The sequence below is a fragment of the Parasteatoda tepidariorum genome, chromosome 2, assembly GCF_982258835.1.
Source record: "Parasteatoda tepidariorum strain Cologne lab strain chromosome 2, Ptep-v5.0, whole genome shotgun sequence".
Classification (NCBI taxonomy): Eukaryota; Metazoa; Arthropoda; class Arachnida; order Araneae; family Theridiidae; genus Parasteatoda; species Parasteatoda tepidariorum.
In genome coordinates this window covers 127,613,841-127,628,904 of record NC_141756.1, presented here as the reverse complement: position 1 = coordinate 127,628,904, position 15,064 = coordinate 127,613,841, and the positions used below count along the sequence as shown (strand labels likewise).

Below are 15,064 nucleotides of genomic sequence, written 5' to 3'. Positions count from 1 at the left end.
AATTGTGTTGTATTTGTATTGTGTTGTTAATTGTGCATATTGTTTTGCTTTTTGTAAATGCTTATATGTGGTGTGGTAAATATTTTTTTTCTCTGCAGTCTTTTGGATTCACTATTCACGGTTATAAATAATGCTAAAAGCGAAGAAATAAAGATTATCATTTTGAAGAGCATTCTTGAGGTACATATATTTTGTAGTACTATTTGTAAATCTAAAAATAAAATAATTTAGTTTGTGACCTATATAAATGTTTCTTTTTTTTCTACTGTTGAAAATATTATATCTTATTCATGGCAAGAGTACATGTTCATTTTTAGAAGTTCATTTGTTATTTCAGTGCAAAACCCTCATTTAGGTTAGAAAGTACCCTATTAAAAATTAAACCATTATTTCTGAATGAATTATGACACACAATGAGTTACTAAATTTAAATTTTCGCTCGACATTTAAAGATTGTCAGCCTAATGAGTTAGAACTTTTGACATAATCTCATATAGAGTGAATTGTTCTTTAAACCTAATCGATGATTTTGGAGATAGAATCTGACGGAATAGATTTTGTGTGGTAAATAAAAGAATGACAAAAAAATATAGTATTTTGACAGTAATAAGAATGTTCCTACATAGTAATGTTCATTTGGTATGGTGATAGAGGAAGGTAACCGGATTACATTAAATAACTTAGACATAAATGACTACCATAGACATTTTTCAAAAAACTAAGAAAGGCACAGCTGTGTCTTTCTAAGAATATTTTTTCCTTTATCAAATTATATATTTTTTATCATGAAATAAATAATAGCCAATTTAATTTTCTTGTGAGGATTGTATTTGATTTTAGATTTTAAAATATACTCGTGAGTTTTCTCTGCATTGTGACTTTATTAGTTGACTATTGTATAGACAAATAAATGTATATTTCAGGCATTAAAAATAGATGGGGAGAAAAGGAATCTATCTGAACATGTAGCAGTAAGTATGCAGTATATAATTTAAATCTAATGGATCCTTTTACAATATATATATATAATTTTTTTCTTCTTCTTCTTATTCCAGTCAATCATGGGAAAGCTGCAATCCAGTTTAGAAATAGCAGACATGCCCGAAATATTTATAGCCATCATGAATGTTGTGACTGAAATTTCAATTTCATATTCTAATGTCTTCTCTAAACATTTTAGTGTAAGGTTTTTCTATATTAATCTCATATGCTGTTTTAATATACCCTTTTACTTAATACCCTAACTTATTACACAATGCTTTTTTAAATTTAATGTTGTGTTTTTTTTTTTTGGAGAAAATAGTAACTTTGTAAAGTCATGAAAAATTCATGGAATTAGTCATGGATTTGAAAATCTAAAATGTAGCAGGTACCCTGAAAATTTCACAGTTACTTTTTTATATTTTTTAATTTAGTTTAGAATAGCTTCTTATTCTGTTAACAAACTGGTTAAAACTCTTATGAATACACTTTTATGAATAAATGTTATAAAACGAGTCCCCACTCATTATTGAAAAAAAGAAGAAAAAACCTATTTAAATCTGATTGCTTTAATTTTGAGGTGCAAGTAGATCAGTAAACATTCTCGACAGATGGAATATTTATTGATCAATCATGTGAAGTGGTTATTTTCTGTCAAACGTTGTAAGATATAACCAAATTTTTTTTTTTTTTTTTTAAATCACTAGGTTCTTGATTAATTGTGCACTAGGTCTTGATTAATTGTGCACTTATTTCAATCTAAGGACGGAAAGGACCTGTTGAATTGGAAACAACACTTTATTAAATTTTCTGAAGCTGATTGAAAAGTTATTAGGGCATTATTCACAAATCTTTATCCACAGGGTGCGTAGCATTTTTAAAAAGTGCTTATTTTCGATTTTTAAAAGCCCTTAAAGGTGTGTGGGGAAAGTAGATATCGACAATGTCAACTTTCATCTATGAAAAGGTACCTCGACATAGAGTTGAGTTACCATGTCTTATATACTAGTGAATTGTAGTTGTAATTTTGTAGTGGTAGATACGCTACAGTACTCCCCCACCAGAATTATAGCTGTGATAGAATTCGATACATGGATACCACTAGTTGAGTCATTGCTGTTTTTGTGCGAAGCCGGGAGAGCTGTATTAATATCACCGAACTTTTTGCGTGCTGAATGTGAGAGGTGTATTAACTTCACGGTCGTAGTCGTTCCTGTGTTGCCCTTAGCAGTCGAGTGTATGCCGGCCGACATTGTGTGTGATCGAGACTTGACTGAGTAGCAACAGTTCGAGGAGGTGGATATTGTCGCTGTCACAAGTAGCTAGTCAACTGTTCAATGTGGACCATCCATCGAAGTGGGGGTTACTGTCAAGATAGGCATGTTCATATTGAAGTGGGCGTTTCTGCCAACATAGGTGTGTTCACATCATGTCCGGGTCACCAATGTGAGGAAAGTAGATATCGACAATGTCAACTTTCATCTATGAAAAGGTACCTCGACATAGAGTTGAGTTAACATGTCTTATATACTAGTGAATTGTAGTTGTAATTTTGTAGTGGTAGATACGCTACAGGTGCTTTTTTCATTGGACGTTTTTAAAAAGTGCTTAATTTTCCCATTTTCAAAATGAGATTTTTCCTGTAACATGTTGATTTTAGCTACAAATTATGCAAAAAGACGCAGCTCACATTTTTCTATTCAACGTTTTCACAACTCGTTCAACCCCAATCTATTTTGGCATATTGTCAGTCCGTAGTGTATGAAAACGCCATTCGTTTGGTCAAAAACAATGCCAAAAGTTATTATTATTTTTTTTGACATGATGGTTGAAACAAGATAAAACCGTCAATTATTAAAAAAAACTTTTCAACCCTGTCCAGTTATACTTTTTTAAAGTGCTTAAAAATATCTTTTGAGTGCTTAAAATGTGCTTATTTTTTGTTGTTGAATAATTTGGCTACGCACCCTGTTCCAGTGTTCTATGCTATGTAAATAAAAGTTATTATATTCTCGATATATAATTCATTCCTTTCTCAATGTATATACAGATATTGTTTTACCCATATTGATAATATTTTTTTCTATTTAAGGACACTGTTGATATTCTTATTGGATGGCACATTGATGCTACCCAGCAGCAGTCTGTGATAGAATTTACTTCCAATACTCTTATTGGATTTCAACACTTTTGGATATCTGACATTAATTTTACATTCACATTATTAGGACAATTTTTGGAGGATATGGAGTCATATGCTCTGGTATAAATAGTTCTAGTCTTTGATTCTAATTTTATGATTTAACAAGTAGTTATTTATATTACTTTTGCAATTGAACATAATTGTTATGCATAAACAAAAAAGCTGAGTACAGGGTATCCGCGTACCTGGAAAGTCATGAATTTCGGTATTGAACAAAATTTGTCATGAAATGTCCCGATTTAAACTATTTTAAAAAAAAAAAAAAAAATCATGGAAAGTCATGGATTTAGGGCGCTGAAAAATTTTATTTTTAAAATGGAATTCCCCCCTCCCCCCATTCTGAATTTGTAACAAAATCCCTACTCAGAGTCAAATTTTATTGAAATATAAAAAGTTTTTATCATGTTCTTTAAAAATTATGTTCTTTCAAAAAATTAAAGATAAAACATAATTTTTAGAGCGAAATCTTTTTAACTTCTGGGATTTCAGAATTATTGTTGTTATTTTTATCTTTTTATTTTTTCAATTTAAAATTATAGCTGAAGCAATTTTTTTAAAATCCGAAATGAGAACAGAAAAATCAGGAGTATTTTTTTTCTTTCTGATGAAAAAGAAATGTATCTTTAGAATATAATTCTGCATGAAAAAAGAAGAAAAAAATATTTGCTCAGCTATTATTTTTTCAGCTATTTTATTGCTTCAACTCTTTCTTTACTCTGTTTTTTAAATTTGAAATCAATAAATATGAAGATGCAGAGTATAACAGTATTGGTTATACCCATCATTTCAATTAATGTTATTATTATGCTTTTTAAATTTATTATTCTATTTTTGTCGGAGAAAATAGTAACTTCGTTAAGTCATGAAAAATTGTTGGAATTAGTCATGGAAAGTCATGAATTTGAAAATCAGATCAGAATGTAGCAGATACCCTATGAGTAGCTTTTTTAAAACTTGAAAAAGGTTCCGCAAAATGCAGTAGGTTAGGGTTCCACAATTTTGATACATTATGTGGTCAGCATTGCATACTTCAAAATGATCTTAACCTTGTGTCATCTTTAAGATTTTAAAGCTAAACTAAAATATATTTAAACACGTATGCATCTCAATGCTTTTGTTTCTCTTTTTACTGCCTGATTATAATAATAATTGAAAATATTAGCTTCTAATATTTTCAGCCCATGCCTCGCTGCTTCTAATTAGTGAAGAAGCGAATGTAAGTGCTAAAATAATTTCATGTGTTCATTTTTCATCATTTATGTATGTGTATGACACTTTGCGAAATTCCTGTTGATTGTTGCAATTCGAATTTTAGAAAGTTCGTCTAGTATTTAATTATTGGAAGCAAACATGACAACCATTCTAGATTCTATCATGAATTTTAAATAGAAGTTAACATATATAAAAATTTAAAAATAACTGAAATTTAAAAACAAGTTGAGTGAAATTTCATTGTTATTTAATAAGCGGGGAACATGCAGAAATAATCTTAAATTTTATGAAAACAAGTACGAGTTCTAATTTTAACATTGAGTTATGGATTATACCTATTTGTACTGGTAAAAGTGTATTAAAAAATTATACTTAATTCCTTTAAATGTGCTTGCTTCTATAGAATTTTCAGACTTTTCTTTGTATGATTTAATGTGAATAATTAAGTTTTTATTCTTTGAAAAATTTTAAATTATTTGTAGTGATGTACTTTATAATGCAAACCTTGAAACATGAGGTTTTGCATTGTATAGTTTATTTCATGCCTCATTAAACTTACCTACTAACGATGTCTGTGAAACAGATCAATGTTAATGCTTTAAAATAATTTTTAAATAGAAATGCTATAAACTCAAAAATATCTACCAAAGAATTATTTAGAGTATAGTATTCAAACCAATTTTTTGATTTTGGGTTTGCTTTAGAGATGTAAAATCAATGTGGTTTGCGGAAAATAGGGATTTGTGGAATGGCATTATGTCAATCGTTTATTTATTTATCTTTTACCTACTATTTTCCTTTATTACCTATACTGTATTGTATTTACTTACTAAGATAAATAGCTATTTTACAACGGGATAAACAAATCATTTGTTTATCTTTTTGTGTTAAAATTTTAAATCTATTTTTTCCATGAAGATTAACTAGTTTTCAGAAATTATATGGGAATTTTAGCATTTTAAATTATTTTGTCTTTCTTGTCTATTATTTTTCTTCCTATTAAAAAAAAAAATTCTTCTTCCTATTAAGTTTTTTAATTAAAGTTTTATTTGTACTGTTTTCATTATTATTCTTATATTTAGTATTTTTTTTTTTACTTTATCACTCTCTCCATAACTTTCTCTTTTCTTGATTTCATCTCTTTCTTTTTTAGGGCTTGCCCAAGAAAAAACCTCAAACCAAAAAGTCTGTTTTGTATCTTAAGGTAAAAATTCTGTCGTTAGTGGTAATCTTGCAACAAAATTTTTATGTTTCAGAATCCTGCTTTTTATGCAATTGTATGTGAAGAGCAATATATCTCTCTCTATATATTTTTATTGTGAAAAATCAGTTAATGGTAATTTTTTTATTGTATTTTTATTAAGAATCTCCCATTTGCGAACAAGCCTTTTATTCTAATAACCCATTCGTTCAAAGCCTTATTTGCTATTTTGTAAATGCTCTGTAATTTTTATACCGAAGTTGAACTGTTCATTCCCACTTAGTTTCACTGTATAAATATTTTTCTATTAAGGTAGTCTTGCTTTTAGTAGTTTATATTTTTCTTCTATTTATAACTACCTTGGAAGATTAATTATTTCAGCTGATTATTAATTCTATTTAAGATATTTTTTACATCTTTTACCATTGCCATTTTTTCCCCAAGCAATAAGAATATTTCTTTGACCATTCAAACTGAGTTGACACAATTCTTCCGTTTTTCATAGGGAAATGTTTTAGCCGTCTGTAGATTTGCTTTCTAAAAAGCATCTTTTAAAACTACTGTCCCTGGCTAAATTATTAGACGTGATTCTATGTGAAATATTAATTATCAGGTGATACTATACAGCTTTAGTGTTTTGCACGGTCTCCACTTGTTTACGTTAGTGCATCAATGGGTTAAATTAGATGATGTATAATATAAATTCCACCATTCGATAAAATAGATGATACATTATATAAATATAGAATGTTTATTATATCAGGTATTGTATTAATATATTACATAGCTGCCAACTGTTCTGAATTTTTCGGATTTGTTCCTAATTTTTAAATCAAATCTGAAAAACTGATATTTCTATGAAGAATCTGGATTTTCTTAAAATGGCAGTATTTTTACTTTTAAACTAGTCCCTTGTTCTGATCGCTGCAAGCGTGCTTCCTGTGATTATTGTGCAGAGGTCATTTCTAGTAGCTTTTTATTGGAAAATACTATTCTAATAGCTGTTGCTGATCATTTCACTAAATTGAATCTTAAGCAACTATTATTATTTTTTTAAAAAATGTATTGTAGTATTTAAACAGTTGCATCAGAAGTATTTGTTTATGATGTAGATTATTATTTACCTATCTTTTATAATTTGGAAAGGAATAATTATATATTAATAGCTAATAGTTGTTTTTTAAAGTATTATGCCGTTATTCCTAATTGTAAAATATTAATATTATAAATCTCCCTCAAAAAAAAAGTGTTAATAGTTTTGTTTTACTAATTTACATAAGGTATTTAAATATATGTCTATTACAGGGCTGATTGTGCTCCGGAAAAAATCCGGATTTCCGGAATTTTCGCTAACAGTGATCCGGAAGTTTCCGGAGATCGGAAGGTCCAGACGTTTCAAAAAATCATTGATCACAGAAGTTTCTGGAAATAAATTTCAAAGGTGGAACTTAAAAACACAGCTTATTTTATTTGTTCGTAAGGGAGAGCCAGAGGGATACTTCATAAGCTTATATTCGTGATTAATATTCATTTTTTATCAGTAAACAGTTTTATAATCATAAACTCAAGAAAGAAAGACATATTTGTAAATTTTAATTACTTCTCCAGGTCATCATAGGTATGTGTAAATGGTATAGGTATGCGTAAAATTTTAAATATATTTTAAGCAAACTAAGAAATATTGAGAAAAAGGAAAAAAAAACCTTGTTTAAATGTTTTTCTAAGTTTTTCAATTGAAACTTTTTTTTTTTTAACTTAAGAAATTTTCCGGAATTTTGACTTGGGCTCACAATCACCCCTGCTATTAATGCTAAATTTTTCTCTTACTCTCGTAATTGGTACATATAATTTTGTAGCATATAGTGTTCCTAATTTTTGATTCCTAAGGTTGGCAGCTATGATATTATAATAATTAGACCAAATTATGAGACGCAACTGTAGTTTTTTAATAATGGCATGATTTGCCCGCGTTTATAGGCAATTAAACATACATGTAATGGGTTTTTATTCGGGAGATTTTTTTATGTATTTCCTATTTTTAACGTATGGCATTACAATGTTAACCAATTGATACACGAACATAAACAAGTGCAAACCGGTTTCATCCGAGTAAAAACAGTAAAGCCGTATAGTATCACCTGGTAATTATAATTTTACACATAATCTTAGTGTCTCTAATAATATGGCCAGAGATTGTATAAAGTGAAATGTATTTTGCGTTGAAATCTGTATTTCATTAATTTTAGGAGTTTGCTCAGTCTAAACTAAATTTTTGTGGGACTGCTGATAGTCACGCAGGAACATCAGTGGAAAATATTGCTAAGATAAAAAGTCTTGTGAAGTATGATGCTTTTCTTCTATTTATGGTTAATATGTTTGTTCTCAGTTTTGACAATCAATTTGTTTTATTTTTAGAGTTTTAATTACCGTCTTAAAAAGCATTCACGGTTGTGTGACGATCGAAGAAAATGGTCCGATCACTTATGCTTTTGTGGTTGAGGTAAGGTTTATTTATTTTATTTTTATAAACATTAATGGTATTTTATTTTGATGTTGCCTTTGTTTTTATTTCAGATGCTAAGAAATTTTTTAAAGTATATCATGGTGACTGTTGAATTTTGCTATTACTCTGACTTAATGACATCTGGTGAGAAATCATTTGTTACTTTTTATCATTTGTGGTAATTTATATGATTTTTTTTAAAAAAACTGTGACTTAGATATAAATTAAATCATTATCTAACAGTTGCTTTATACAGGGTTCCCACGGGTCAGGGAGAACTGGGAAAACCTGGAATTGTCAGGGAATTTTATTTCAAGACCAAAACTCAGGGAATAGTCAGGGAAAGTTGCAATTTTCTGACAAAAACCTGGAAAATTCCTTCATTATACCTGGAAAAAAACCAGTCTTAAAATACTCAGTTATTGAGATTTGAGTTAAATAATTCTAAGATCTATTACAGTTATTTGTTGAAAAAATTTTACATTTTAGACATACTGAAATGCTTCCTTCCTCATATTATGATATTTATTTTACACAAAAAATCTAATTCTTGGCATAGCAAATAAAAGAATCCAAATTTTCTGTTGAAAAATTTCGTAGTATAGATAAAATATGGCATGGAATTTCATTGAAATTTACCTGGAATACCTGGAAAAGACAGGGAATTTTTTTTCTGAAATTGAGTGGGAACCCTGTTTATAACACCTAGAGAATACTTTGCATTATTCTTGTAACCTTGAAATCTAATAGGGTTTTTGAATGAATCATATATTTTAATCTGTTTCCTTGCTTTAAATCAGTTTCGAGTAACTGATATCTTTTTTTTTTAAATCTACCTTTAAAAAAAAAAAAAATCATAAAATTTATTTTTTGTGATATACTAGAGTTGGAGAGTCGAGAGCTATACTTTTTGAGAAGAGTGCATGTCATTTCCAACATACTAAAAAAGAAATTTTTTTTTTAGCATGATGGATAAATTGTTATTTTGTTAGATTATATACAATTATTAAAAAAAAATATTGATTTAAATTGCTTCATTGTTTTGTAAATAATCATTGATTAAAGTCAGCAGTATTTTGTGTAGGGAAATTTGTTAATTCATTCCTTTATTTAGTTTTTTGTTGTTAGTGAAGTTAGAGAAATAATAAGAGTAATGTGGTAATATGTGTTATTTAATGTTCAAAACAAACTAATAGAAGAAAAAGCGGGGTTGCCACAGGCTCCTAAAATGAAACTATTTGCTACTATTTTCGGCCTTAGGTGACTATGGCGACTTTTTTTTGCCTGAAAAGGCTAAAAAAGCAACTATTTTTAGGAATAGGAGACTTTTTTTACTCTGGGCAAACTTTTTTTGCAGAAATGAATGTTACTTTTCAGAACGTTAATAAAAGAAAGCAAACTTTAAAAGCAAAAAAAGCAACTATTTTCAGGAATAGGCGACTATTGCGAGATTTTTTTTTTTACTCTTGGCGAAGTAAGATTTTTCCTTTACCATGTTGATTTTCGCCACGAGTTATGCAAAGAGACACTGTTCACATTGTTCTATTCAGTGTTTTCGCAATTAATTCAACTCTAATCTATTTTGGCATACTGTAGGTTTGTAGAGTATGAAAATGCCATTCGCTTTACATGATTCAAAATTTTATGATTTTTGACAATTGTCAAAAACTAACCTAACTTTTCTTTACATGACGGTCAAAACCGGATGAAACCATCAATTGTCAAAAACTTGCCAACCCTGCCTAATTACGATATTTCTTTTATAGTGCTTATAGATATTTTTGAGTGCTTGAAAAGTGCTTATTTTTTCTTGAGAAATTTGGCTGCACACTCTGATAGATCTAGTCACAAGTAGCTTAAGAAATAGCTTGGGAATTGATTAACCATAGGTTTAAAAAGAAAGTACAGTAAGCGAGTTTTTTTCCCTTTTAAATGTCTAAATCTTGCTATTTCTGGAAGCTTGTTTAAATATTCAGAATAATCACAAAGATAATAAAGATGCACATCTATGGGTGTTGATAGAAGCTTCTCATACAATAAAAAAATAATAATTACTTTCAGGTTAAAAACATTATTTCACATGTGAAAATATTATAATATATCAAACACTCCAATGCAACACTGATTTCTGTAGTTTTGCAACATTGACGTTATGAAGCATAATTATCTATATAAATCAGTGAACAGTATCAAAACAATTTTCCTTTAGACTTTTGTTTTTTTTTTGCATTCATTTTGTGTTATAATAAAAATTACTTTTTCTATTAATATAAATCTTTTAATACAATATATATATATAAATGAAATTTTAGGTAAAATATATATATCTTTCTGCAAGATATTTAACAATAACAAATATACAAACTTCAAAAAAACTATAGCTATAGCTTTAAAAAAAAAAGCATTTTAATAAATTAAATAAATAAAAATTGGATCAAATAAGAAATTTTTTTTGATTGAATATGTGTTTTTTTTATTCTAATATTATAAGCGATATTCTCGCATTTTGTGGAAGGATAACGCACTAATTATTTATTTTTTTTGCATTTTATTATTAATCATCACATTAACATAATGAAATCGTAAAATCTGTAGCAGTAACTGCCGATAAAAAAAAGATAGACGCCGAAATCACGTGAATCAGACTCTTCAAAAACCCTAAATGCATGTTTTCGTTTCGAGATTCAGTAGTGATAAATAATATTGGATTTTAAGAGCTATGTGGGACGAAATTGGAACGAAAATTTCCACAGGAAAGAAAACCGAATTTTTTACTTCATTATTCTTTATTTTTCATTACTCTCCTATGAGAATAGAAAAGTCACGATCATTTTTTTCCCCTCTCTGAAGCACAAGAAGGGCATATTTTTGAATATAATTCTGAAGAATAGATAAAATTTTTTGAAAATTTCTGTAGAAAAGGAAAGCAAAATTTTTTATTTCCCAAAGGAAAAATCCTACTTTAAGAACTTAGTAACGTTCTGCAACAATGTCGCCACGATTTTGCCACGGGATGTTTGAAAGAGCATTTTTGCAAGACATATTTATGTAATCAAAATCCAGGCTCTGTCAGGGTGTGTAGCTTTGTTAAAAAGTTTTTAAAGGAGCTTATTTTCAATTTTCGTTTTTTAAAAGCCTTTAAAGGTGCTTTTTTCATTGGGTGTTTTTAAAAAGTGCTTGATTTTCCTTTTTTAAAAATGAGATTTTTCCTTTACCATGTTGATTTTTGCTATGAATTAAGCAAAAAGTCGTTGTTTGCATTGTTCTATTCAACGTTTTCACAATTAATTCAACTTCAATCTATTTCGGCGTATCGTATTGTCAGTCCATAGTGTATGAAAACGTAATTCGTTTTACATTATTCAAAATAACATGATTTTTGACAATTGTCAAAAACAATGCCAAAAGTATTTTTTTACATGACGGTTAAAACAAGTTAAAACCGTCAATTAGGTGCTTAAAAATATTTCTGGAGTGCTTGAAAAGTGCTTAAAAGGTGCTTATTTTTTGTTGCATAATTTGGTTACGCACCCTGAAGGGCATTTTTGCAAGACATATTTATGTAATCAAAATCTGGGCTCTGTTCATTACCTCTAATAAAAAGAAGCGGGTTTATCAGTTCTCCTTAAAAGTTTTCATCTCTTTGTCTAATAAAAAGGCATTTCTCTCTTTAGCGAATGAATGTTTATTACTTCTGATTACAATGGCACAGCTTCATACGAAAGATGCCTTAGAAGAATTAATGGCCTACATCCACTTAGTGCAAGCAAGAAATGCAAGACTTCAAAATGAAGGTCACCTCAAATCAGTATTATCAATGTTGATTTGCTTTGTGAAAACTATTGGCACTCATCTACCCATCAAGTTTGTAACCACAATGTTTGACAAATCTTCTTTAACTAGGCAGCTCCGTCTCTCCCCTTCACAACAAGTAACAATTTTTAAATATTTTAATTGCTTGAAATAATTTGTGTTACATTTCTTTAACCGCTTCTCTGACTATCCCGAGTTAACTCGGGTATGTATATATTCCAAGCATTTATTGTCTCCAGAAAACTCGGGCATAGCAGAATTTATCAATACGTTCTGTTTTATCACGTTTTTACTCGGCCGGAAGCAAAACAAGAAATAATACTAATCTCCTGTGATTGGAAGTTTGTCCAATATTTGTTTGGGAGTTTTGCTATTTGTGGGACTGCAGACGTGTTTTGTACAATTGTATATACAGGGTATAAGCCAGGGTTTGCCAAGTGGGGCCACCTTGAAAAAACCCACTTGGAACAATGAGTGGGTTATTTAAAAAAAAAAAAAAAAAAATAATGTTTTTAGTAAAACTTATTGTTGCACATTTAATTTAATATAATTTATTGTGCAGCATAAATTTTTTAAAATAGAGTTGCATGGTTTATATGATTAAGTTTTTAAGGTTTGTAAAGTAAAAGAAACTAGAATTTATAATTTTATAGTACTATTGAAAACTTTAGTAGGTTTTTTCAGAAGTAATATTTTAATGAAATTAAATAGAAACTTAAATAATATAGTTTGAAAAGATCAATTTTTCAAAATCAGTTCAAAAGATCAAATATAGCTGCTTTATATATAAATAAACAAGTTATTATTATTAATTCATATGTTTAAAGAAATTGAAAAAAAACAATTTTTTTTCTTCTAAGTAATACATTAACAAATTTAATTAGAATTTTTATAAGAGAACTTTTTAAAATTATTTATCTAAAAATGAAATCATTTATTTGAAAAAAAAAATGCAGAAATAACTGATACTCTTTATAATTATTTATAATTTTAATTTCGCTTTCTATTAATCTTATTATAAAAACATCAAACACCATTGAATATTTATTTCAGTTTTTTATTAAAGTCAAAATTCAGATGAAATTTTAGTTTTTACTGATTATAGTTTTACAATAGATTATATATATATATGTGTGTGTGTTTAATAAATATAGTAAGTAAATGTGTGTGAAAACAAAAAGATTAATTAACTTGTTCCTTTTATATTGCTGCATTTATATTTTATAATGCTTGGGTTAAAAATTGTGAAACATTATGTACTTAACAATAAAGATTCAAATATGTATTAGTGATAATGTGTTATTTTAACTTAATATAAAATGCATATAACAAAATTAAAATAACTTTTTGGATTTATTTCTATTTTTGAGCTTATACAACACTTTTTAATAAATAAAAATATTTACACAACAAAACTTATAGTTTATGAACAGTAAATGAAAAAAAAAAACCACATTTCTCCTGTGTTTTTTCACATGAAACCCAATTTTCCCCAGGTTTTTTCAAATAAAACCTAATTTCCCACGGGTTTTTTCAATAAAACCCAGGCGGGTTGGGTGTTTTCTAAAATACCCGGGTTTTTACAAACCCTGGTATAAGTGCACCTAGAAAGTCATGAATTTCGGTATTGAACGAAATTTGTCGTGATTTTAACTATTTTAAAAAAAAAAAAAATCACGGAGAGTCATAGATTTAGGTCTCGAAAGATTTTATTTTGAAAATGGAGTCCCGCCCTCTCAATTTCATGGTGTTCCGAATATCTGAATTCCTAATAAAATCCTCACTCAGTCATATTTGTTTTTATCATGTTCTTTAAAAATTATAGCATTCTAGAGTGAAGTATCTTTTAAACTTCTGTGATTTCAGAATTATTATTATTGTTGATTTTTTTTACTTTAGCAATTTAAAATTCTACCTGAAGCAAGCCAGTCATTGGCAAATTTTTTTTATTCGGAAATGAGAACAGAAAAATCAGGAGTATTTCTTTCCTTTCTGATGAACAAGAAAAATATCTTTAGAATATAATTCTGCAGAAAAAAAATTTACTCAGCTATTGTTTTTTCAGCTATTTTATTGTTTCAACTCTTTCTTTACTCTGTTTTTTAAATTTAAAATCAATAAATATAAAGATGCAGAGTATAGCAGTTTTGGTTATACCTATCATTTTATTTAATGTTAATATAATGCATTTTAAATTTATTATTCTGCTTTTGTCAGAAGTCATGAAAAGTTCTTGGAATAAATCATGAATTTGAAAATCTAAAATGTAGCAGGTACCCTGTATATACAATGGTTAAGGGATTTACATAGAAAAAAGAGTTAAAAAAATGGCATTCGCGAGCGAAAATGAAAGTAATGCAGATGATTTTTCAGATTATGAAGATGTGAACATATACAAAGACTAATATTCAACTTTTTTCATTTGCCCGAGATAATTTGGGATAGTAAACTGATGGTAAATTAAATATTTTTTACGGATAAAAATGTGATAAATGTTGATTAACAAATATGTTAAATTGTTAAAAGATATGTTGATTTTTTGCATTTTTTTCTTCTAAAAAATTGGTACAGGAAGCAGTTAACTATGTAAGAGAATGTAGTTTTCATAAAAAATATTGTCCCTATTTGTTCTAATATTCTTGATTTTTATGTGTTTTCAGAACGTTTTTGACGAATGTATTTTAAAACCAATGGTCCAATTTTCACTTTTTTTTTTAAATGTTTTGATCCCCTTGAAATAATTTGGAAGCAGTGTTTCAATTTTTTATACTTTCTAACTTTTTGCCTCAATCTCTTGTGCCAATCCTTATTGTTTAAGGTCAAAAACTAATGTTGTTGTATTTATAGATCAGTACCACAATCTTATTCACTAATTTCCTATGTGAGTTCAGAAACGACTGCAGAACTTAACAATTTTGCTCTTACGTTTTATTTTATAAATTTGAATTTGCCTCTTTTTTTGTGATTTTTTTTACTTTTATTTCTATTGTAGGATTTAATTACTAATGTTAAGAAGCCATCCGCGTATAAAAATGATTGAAGTATCTTATGTATTTTACCCTATTGGATGTTTCTTGATAAACAAAATCTCCTATCATGAAATTTTAGAAGGATGAGTTAAAGGCCATATGTTTCACCATTGAGGAAATCA

At 28.2% G+C, this 15,064-nt stretch overlaps 1 protein-coding gene across 3 annotated transcripts in view; it reads left to right on the top strand.

Moving 5' to 3' along the window:
* nonC (serine/threonine-protein kinase Smg1) overlaps positions 1 to 15,064 on the top strand; it is a 184,001-nt gene that overhangs the window by 20,526 nt on the left and 148,411 nt on the right. For 2 of the 3 annotated variants that reach the window (XM_087158370.1, XM_087158369.1), the window contains exons 5-13: positions 99 to 180; positions 924 to 971; positions 1,056 to 1,181; positions 3,074 to 3,244; positions 5,550 to 5,600; positions 7,844 to 7,938; positions 8,013 to 8,097; positions 8,172 to 8,244; positions 11,775 to 12,031. In XM_087158370.1, coding sequence (XP_087014496.1) covers positions 99 to 180; positions 924 to 971; positions 1,056 to 1,181; positions 3,074 to 3,244; positions 5,550 to 5,600; positions 7,844 to 7,938; positions 8,013 to 8,097; positions 8,172 to 8,244; positions 11,775 to 12,031 — 988 coding nt within the window. The remainder of the gene's footprint in view (positions 1 to 98; positions 181 to 923; positions 972 to 1,055; positions 1,182 to 3,073; positions 3,245 to 5,549; positions 5,601 to 7,843; positions 7,939 to 8,012; positions 8,098 to 8,171; positions 8,245 to 11,774; positions 12,032 to 15,064) is intronic. The other variant, XM_087158371.1, reaches the window with a different exon arrangement.